General features: G+C 36.3%; 1 protein-coding gene across 1 annotated transcript; it reads left to right on the plus strand.

Annotated features, from left to right (window-relative positions):
• On the plus strand, window positions 1-1,321 carry LOC117793839. Its single transcript, XM_034634262.1, has 2 exons — window positions 1-32; window positions 97-1,321. Exon 2 carries the CDS (start codon window positions 117-119, stop codon window positions 693-695), a length of 579 nt encoding a protein of 192 aa, XP_034490153.1. The 5' UTR covers window positions 1-32; window positions 97-116; the 3' UTR covers window positions 696-1,321.
• The last annotated feature ends 8,140 nt before the right edge of the window (window positions 1,322-9,461 follow it).

Here is a 9,461-nt window from a genome sequence, read left to right on the forward strand (position 1 = left end):
CGACATTTTCAGAATACAAATTTTTAGTTCAGGTAAATATGAGCATTGAATATAGAATGGTTAAGAAGGAATGATAATAAAATGAATGTTATTCAGCTGGAAGAAGGGGACGCAATATGCAACGTACATCGACTCGGTTCTTTGGCTGCATGTGGCAGCAGTTATCCATGCCACATCTCTTGACGTTGCGCCATCTACAATCCTCCAAGATGCGCTCACGCCATCTGGCGTCGCGTAGCTCTGGCAAGGTTCCCACAAAAGGAACGAACAAGACGACATCCACGACGACAACGACGACGATGCAACGAGATACCGCACCACGACCCATAATGCGCGAGGATAACATGTGGAAGGATCCACAGCAGTTGGACACCAAATGGCTAAGTCCCCGCGATCCCCGTCGCTATAGACCCGACTTTAAACAAACCGAACCCCATTCGCTGCGCAAACAATTCATGCGCAGCCCCGACGAGAGAACCCGAGATGCCATGGGCCGTGATTGGGAGGCGGCGATTCAATTCAATGAGAACCGTCGCCGTCAGGCGCTATTGGCCTATCAGCAACGTAATCAGGATAAGTTGGATAAACAGTACAGTAGAAATAATTCTGGCCGACGAACCAAATCCAAATACTCCAGCAAGAATGCCAAGGATCGTAAAGTTGGCCCGCCATACGATAAACACGACGAGGATTAATATCAGCTACAACAACAAGAGCAACAACAGTCACTACTTCAACAGCAACAACTTCTTCGTTCGCCCCATTATTATTTTTAGTGGTAACACATTTCCATTTCTATGCTAATCGATGGCATTTAATGGCCAACATTGCCCCGATATCCGCAGGTTTTCCAGTGCCAGCGCCATAAACAGTCAAATTGCTTATGAAATGTGTATTATTTAGCATAGTTTTATGCTCCACATTCACTCCCCCCGCCCCCCTACCCCCTTCGCCGTCAACGGTATCTCCCGCTGAAATTCTCTTGCCATACAAGAACGCCATCATCATCATCATCTACGTTCCATATCCAACGAATCGGGAAGACGTCGCAGAAGGCGAGGGCTATTAAAAGCACATTTTGCTCTGGCAACATCAAACGGGATACATAATACCAGTAACCGAAACGGAAAGAGATAGCTAGCAAACGAGAGAGAATGAGAATTAACGAGTAAGATATATGTACATTGATCAAAGTGACCATCAGCTGCAAATGTAAATCTTCAGTTAATTGCAAACTATCAAATGTATTTTTCGAACATACTGTGCATCATTTCTCAATAATATTTATAACACAATAAACTAAATAACTTGGTATATACAATATGTTTGACATCTCATTACAATTAACAATATTTATCGAAATCGCATATGTACTATATATATTAATACAGTTTTGCTTGTCTATGCACTATAATTCAGCGTTTCTGAAAAATGTATTCATTCGGGTAAAAATATCCGATATCCGCTATTAAGGAATCTATCTTGTTTTATAAATTTCAAAATTGATAAAATTAAAGCATGCTTTTTTTTTAAGAATTTAATTTTCAATTCAAATCATATTAATCAAATCAAATGATTAATTGTTGTTAAAAATTTAACTAGAATTGCTTAGCGTACCTATCTTAACATATAGAAAACTCTGTCATGACTGACTTACTGATCATTGTGCAACCCAAATCGTAAGTTGTACAAGCCGGAAATGTCGACAACATATAGTAACTAAGACAAATTGAATAATATATAAGTCGGGGATGTGTATAATTCGCATGCGAAGTGAATCAAGTACGAGGTTAAAGTTCGCATTTATTTTGTATTATAGTTAATTGTGTTTGGTCAATCGGCGCATTTTGTGCCGCATGGCGGAGAGGGTGTGTGCTAGAATCAGGTGCAAGAGGTCCAGAGTTCGAATCATGCATGGCGATTCGATATACTGAGAATCTTATTGCTTTTTAAAAAATCTTTTTGGCAAAACAAAGTCACATACAAACTCACTTAATATAATAACAAAATTTGGCTACATTTTGCATTATGTTTTTGATTTTAATTCTTCGTGTTTTTGTTTTATCAACTGCAATGCAAAAAATTAAAAAACAAAGAACACTTAGAAGCATGAGTCCAATGGTTTAAGTTTGGGTTAGATTATATATGGATTAAAAAAAAAAAAAACAGTTGAGAAAAAAATGTTGGTCCTCTTTTTTATTTATTCCTTACTCTTTTTCCCGTTTTTTCTGGTTGGATTATCGGATTGATTTGTGATCAATTTGTGTGATACTTGTACTCGACTACAACATACAATTTTCAATAAATATATGCATTTTTTTAAATAATAAACATGTGCATATAATTTTATTATATTATTTAACTAGATAATTGTTTTTCTGTGTTTATGGTAGACAACAAATATCTATAATTATTGAAACCTTTTTCTATAATTAGAGAATAAAGCTTAGCGTCATTTTGCTTTTACATCAAAAAAATCAAAACATGCTTTAGTCGACATATAGATACCCTATATCTTGCAGTTTTTTTTAATGAAAATAATTAAATATTTTCAAAAAAAGAAGAACATGTTTATATCTAAGCAAACAAAAATTCAAAGTTTTTGATTATTTATCTAATATCGCTGAGTGTAAGGTTTCTCTGTGGCATCGCCAAATCCACTTTACGCTAACGGTCGATAGCTGGTCTGGCAGTTGGTTTGAAGAAATATGGCAACACCTTCGCTACGGACATTAATTTTTAGTGCTTTTGGGTTTTCAATTTGCCAAAGAAGCCACGTGAACGACAACGATGTGGACGAGAAAGAGGAGGAGAATGGGGAGGGGGATGGGGACGGGAACGGAGACGGAGACGAGCATTTAACGCCGCATAGAAAATCAAACGCAAAAGGTCAAAGACAAAGGCAGAGACAAAGGCAGTCGCAGTCGCAGCTGGAACAGGAGCTGGAATCAGGAGAGCACTAGCTGAAGCGACTAGTGATATATGCCACATTCAAAGGGGGTGAGAGGGGGTGGGAGGATACCAGCGAATGGGATACGACGAAAGGGGCACGGGTGGGGGGGGACCAGTCAGTAACCCTTTATCGAGACGCACAGCATGGGGCAAGAGTGTTGATTTAGGGTTGCAAACAGAAATTATGATAATGCCTGTGAAAACAACAGAATAGTACGAGAACAGAGTGAAGAAGGTGAGTGGATGGTACGGTAAGGGAGGGGAAGGGAGAGGGAGAGGGTATCGAGAGAAGCAGCAGTTGCAGAGTAATGAAAACCCAAGCGAAAGAAAATATATTAAATGATATTGAGAGGAACTAATTTTCATTAAAAGGATTAAAAAGCATTTGGCAACACGGCTGTCGACGCGTGAGCACAACCGCGATGGGGCTGGCTATGAATTAACATAAAAATCATAAAAATATGACACTATGCGACTTCATCATTATGATAATGATGGTAATAATGATGATGATGATGATGTGGAAGCTCTGACATGGCCAACAAGATAGAACGCATGATGCTCATTACAGCTGAAAAGGCGACCCGCAACACCCGGCTAAATGGATATGCTGGCCTGGCTACACTGAAAAAAAAAGACCAACTTCTAAGATCAAGAACATTCATCTTAAATATGTTGTTTTTAAAATAAGATTATTTTAAGACCAAATTACTAAAAATAAGATTGTTAATCTAAAAAATCTGAAAATCTTAATATAAGAATGAAAATCTTAAATTGTAAGGAAAGTATAAATATGAACTTAATGGTTTCAAATGGTGGCCCGTGGCGCTCTGGTTAGAGAAACCGCTTCAGCTGTGAAGCAGTAGGCGGCGGTTCGAATCCCACTCGTACCAAATTAATATAACATTTTTAAAATTACTAAAACTAAAATAAAAAGAAATCATAAACATAAAAAAAAATAATTTTTATTTTTTGATTTTAATTTTGAGAATATTTATTCTTAAAATAAGAACATAAAAAAAATAACAATTTTTAAATTACTAAAACTAAAATAAAAAAAAAATTATAAGTATAAAAACAATAATTTTTATTTTTTAATTTTAATTTTGAGAACATTTATTCTTAAAAAAAGAACTTGGTCTTATATAAAATGTTCTTAAAATCAAGATCAAATTTATGTTCTCTTATTTTTTAGACCAAAAATCTTAGTTTTGAGACCAATATCTTGATTTAGAACATTTTTTTTTTAGTGTAGCAGCTAAGCGGAGTTAGGGCAGGTGGCAGTTGCCAGTTGTCTGTGTGTATGTGTGTGTGTGTGTGTGTGTGTGGCATCAATGATGGCAACGCGCGACAATCAACACGAGTCGCGCTGATAGCGCACAGCAAGCGTCATCGTTTGGTTTGGTTTTTTGGGTTGGAGGATTAGTAATGACGCCTGCCAGCCTGCCAGCCTGCCAGTTGGGTTAAAGGTGGGCCAGCGCATGCTTAGCGTCATTTGGTTGCCTCAAACCCAAAGGCATGCTCCCAACTCAGTCAGAAACCAGCAACATTGTTTGCTCTATTGTGGGCGTTGCTGCGGCTGCGGCTGCCGCCTGCAAATCTTGTCGATGGCAATGCCAATGCTTACGATGATCCTAAAACCAACCCACCCAACCATCCAACCAACCATCCAACCAACCAGCCACTCAACCCACCCGCGCAGCCATCAGCCATCTTACCCACCAGGCAGTCAGCCACTTAGTAACTCACCCGCAGTTTATTATTTTCAAAATATTTAAATTTTTTGGTAATAAGCGAAAAATGGTTTTAATATAAGCAAATGCGAAGGACGAGACAACGATGTGGCTGACTGCGTCGTTGTCGTGCTTAATCTACCTGAATTTGGAGTCGGGGTAAACCTTAAACAGTCGATGGAGCACCACAATCGAGTGGGGCTAAAATGGAAACAGATGAACCCCAAGGCAAATAAGTATTGAGAGTGTGAGTAAATGTGTCCCTATTCCTATTAATAACCCTGTCCCTATATGTATACATGATATATGTAGGTATAGTTAAAGATAGTAAATTATATCTATATATTAAATCCAAGGCTGCAAGCCTCCAAAAAAATTTTAAAGGAACCATAAAGCAAGACATCGATTCGGTTCGCGAATTGGTTTATGTACCCCCTGAACCCAAGGTTTGGGTTCGAACCTTGGTTCAATTTCATACAAAAAACTATTTTTATTTTTATACATTTTTCTCCAAATTTTGAACTAATAATATATATTTTTTTTATAGAAATCAAATTTTGATGTTAATTTAAATTTATTTGAAGATTTAAATATGACTTATTTGAATCCAAAGTTTCAAATCATTGCGTAATATTAGAAAACCATAAAATTTATGTTATTATTTTTATATCGAACCGAACCTTTTATTTTAGACAGCGGTTCGGTTAAGGTTCGGGCTCGCAAAGTAAATAATATCAAGGGTTCGGTCATGATCCGGTTCAGGCAGCTTAAAAGCCCGAACCGAACCGGTTCTACGAGGTTCGGTTCAGAGCCAGCTTGCAGCCTTGATTAAATCAAATATAATATTATTTATATATCATATTTCTTATCTCTAATATATTGTATCATTCATTTATTTATTAAACGTTGACTAATTTAACTTACTAACTAATCTCTAAGTTTAGCTGCGTCTGATTAAGTTTTAATGGATTTTTATTAACCATTTGAACCAATCATTTTCTTTTTCTTTTCAGATACCCCCAGAACATTTTCATTTTTATATATTAATAATTTATTATTTTTTTTTATATTTTAATTATTAATTTAAATGAATTTTAACGTGTCGGCTGCATAAAACCTGACAGTAAATAAATAAATAGATTGATTAAAAGCAGCCGACTGAGAAAAAAATAGCTAATTAAAGTTTAAATACAATTTTAAATACAAATTAAAAATCAAATTATAATTTATTAAATTTTAATTCATAACTGACTAGATAAAAATTAAGTTTAAGTTAAAGTTTAGGTTAAAATTTATCATATCTCGAAAAACGTATTTCTATATTTATATTTCTTATTCATATAATTTTTTATTTTTAATCCCTAAATATTTTTAAAAACTAAGCAACTTGTCGTCGAAATGCCGAGACCAATTGGACGATCTTTTAAGTTTTCAACAGGCTGGCCCCTCTTACCACCATTCCCTTTCCCCCCAGCCCCTCTGATTCTACCCATTCCATTGGAAAATTAGCCAAAAGTAATCCTTTAAGTTTAGAGCGCAAAAATTGCACACACAATTGTATGGAACATGGCATAGACAGACACATAGACATAGTGAGAGGGGTGTAGGGGTTGCAGCGAAATTGAGAGGGAAGGGAAAAGGTAGTGTCAGTCGAATACTGCCTCAAAAACCGACTGGACCGAATGGAACCCTGTCCAGGAGCAACAGAAACAGCAGCATCCCAACTTTGTCAGCGACGTTGATGACATTGTGTAAAATTTTGTAGCTGTCGTTGTGCTCGTTGTTGTCGTGGTTCTCATTGTTGTTGGTGTCGTTGTTGCTGTTGTTGCTGTTGTTGCTGTTGTCACTGGTCGCGCCATCTTCAGCCGCCTGGCTATAAAACTTTTATAGTAAAAAGTAAATGCCACAAATGAGCAATCGAAAATTTCGCATTATAATGCAAACTGTGTGCATTTTTCGGGTTATTGTAGTCTACTCTTGGCCAAAAGACAAACGCATACCACGACGACAGCCAGTGTTCTCTTCCTCCTCTTTGTCTTTCCTATATTCCCTCCTGTTCTCCATCCTTTCGCGTGGCAGTCGTCATGGTCGCCTTTGCGCCGTTCTCTATGCCTAGGCAGTCACATTCATTTGCCAGCTTTTCCTCACTCACCCTCTCACATTTTCCCCGCTTTCGCCACTATTAATAATAATAGAATTTTTGGAAATTTTGCTGCACAGCCAGTGAAAGGAAAAGGAAGCTCGCCTTGCGATTTTCGCATTTGACGACGACGACGACGACGACAACGAACGGGTTGGTTAGTGGCAAGCCATTGCATTCCCTTTCAACACGCTACCCAACACTACACTACACCCTACACCCCACTCTCTACACTCTTATGCCTTATTTCCTTCAGCTCGCTTTTGACTCTGAATATTGCATTATTCAGAGACCTCATCCCTGTACAGGACACAGGAGTCCTGACAATAATGCTAATAATGCTGTTGATAATGCCCACACTTAATTCGCAACAATTTTCATATTCTTCTACCGAATGCCTCGTGGTGTACCCATGTCAATTGCTAATGAACTTGTTCTTCGAATGCTAAAACAGTTCCAATGCTTAAAATTGAATTGACTATAGATGAAAATTGTTCTTTTGTTGGTTTTTGCTATTATACAAAAATTTTGAACAAGTACAGATACTTAAAAGTCAATTTTCAATTAAATTTCAATATAAATTACTCTTTTTTTAACATAAATCTTGACAAGTGCATTATAAAAATAGCGCAACAAATCTAAACACTTTCAATTGCTTTCAAATATTTACTATTATTTGTTTGACATTAAATTTATTTACCATCTTATATGATCTTATACAATTTAATACATTATTATAATTCAAATGGATTTACTTTCTCTAGCTGTTCCATTTAAAAAGTAAATGTATCTATTATAATATTTCATGGTTTAATTTCACAACAATAAAGTGGTCTACAAAAATAATTTATTTCGAATTTAGAAAATTGATACCTATATAATTTACTCATCAAAACTCAGTTGCTTATGTCCAAGCTCTACTGTACTACACCTAACTTTGAATTATGCATTTAGTTAAGCGATTTTTTTTTTTTTGCTTTGTTAATGTTGCCACAAACAGAAGAAACTGTCAACAGCTGTTGAACTCGGCATGGTCACAGTGAGCGACAAAAAATAACTGCCAAAAGGCGAAAGACAACAACAATGATGATGGGAACAACACGACGAAGAAGAAGAAGAGCTCAAATCAAAATGCCATTAAAGCGTGTGACGTTGTCGCTTAAGTGGAAGTAAATATTGTCATTACTCAAGCTTAAAATTAAAATTACCCACCTGGATGGAGCAAAATGATAAACTGCATAAGCCAACGGCAGCAGCAGCAGCAGCAGCAACAGACCAAAAATTTCGAATGCAAAACTTTTTTGCACAAGTGTGTGTATGTGCACCCCCCCACCCCATGCGCAACCCCCACGAATCCTCCCCTTTCCATTGCCATACAAAAAAACAGCAAAGAGCAAAGTCATTTTCATAACGACAACGACGCCAACTTCTTGGCTAAGGTGAGACCTCCTCTGCCCCACCCACCGCACAGCTGATGAGCTGTAACCCAGGCTGCCCCCCACCCCCCCTCACCCCCCCTTAACATGCAGCTGAGGTAAAGAGACTGGGGGAGGGGGAGGGGAAGGAGGAAAGTGCCGCGTAAAATGTGCTACGTTAAGCACATCTGTTTTTTATTGCTTTTAATTTGCCATTAATAACGCATTCCAAGGCGAACGGACGTCGGCCGCCGGAAATGCTAATTTATAAGCATATAGATAGATATGGTAATAATAATAATAATAAGTATATATATATACAACATTTATACACTTATATACCAATTTAGAAATCCAATTTTAATATGCCCTTAGCCGAAGCACATTAACTCCAAAAGTTGCCCCCAATAAAGCTGGGTCGGGGCATTGCAATTAGAAACTCCGTCGCATACAAGTCCTGCCCCATAAGTCAATGAGTTTTTGGCATTTTTATGTGCATGCATTCTAGAGGGAAAGGAAGGAAATTAGCTTTAAAGACTTCGATTAAGTAAAAGATATTAACTTTTACTAGTTGATAAAAAAACTCAATTTCGTCTTCATTAATTTACTAAATTTTACTTTCAAAAAATATCTTCTTCATGAAAGGATAATAGCTAAAGAGCCTGATTGGCAGACTAGCTGATTGATTTGTTAGCTGACTGATCAAGCACTTTGATAAGACTTTTTTTTTTTTTAGTTTTAAATAGCCTGATTGACTGTCTGGCTGATTAATTCACTGACTGATCTAATGCAAGGTAGACCTCTTTGTTTTACAGTTGTTTTCATTTTGACATTCCCAAGCTAATTTTCAAAAAGAGTATTCTCAGAAAAAGATCCTAAAATTAGGTACGACGGTGCATTATTTAGACAGCTTTTATTATTATTATTAATATTTATGTATTAATTCCTAAAAATTTCAAACATTATGAAAAATTTAAATTATATTATAATAAATATAGGTACTTACACGTATATTAATCTTTAATTTTTAAAATATTATAATTTCTTTTAAGATTCAAATAAACTTATAAATGAGAATGTTTAGTTTACTAGAAATAAGAACATTTTGGGAGTTGTTCAAAATTTTGGTGTACTTAAACTTGAATGTTTCGATCTTTTACTGACTGAAAAACAGCTCAAAATTTACTTACAGAAAAATCTCATTTTAAAATTTCCGGGCTT

The sequence above is a fragment of the Drosophila innubila genome, chromosome X (genome assembly GCF_004354385.1).
Source record: "Drosophila innubila isolate TH190305 chromosome X, UK_Dinn_1.0, whole genome shotgun sequence".
Taxonomy (NCBI): domain Eukaryota; kingdom Metazoa; phylum Arthropoda; class Insecta; order Diptera; family Drosophilidae; genus Drosophila; species Drosophila innubila.

What these genes read in the sequence shown, in the direction of transcription:
- LOC117793839 (XM_034634262.1), top strand. Translation starts at nt 117, where the DNA reads ATGCAACGTACATCGACTCGGTTCTTTGGCTGCATGTGGCAGCAGTTA.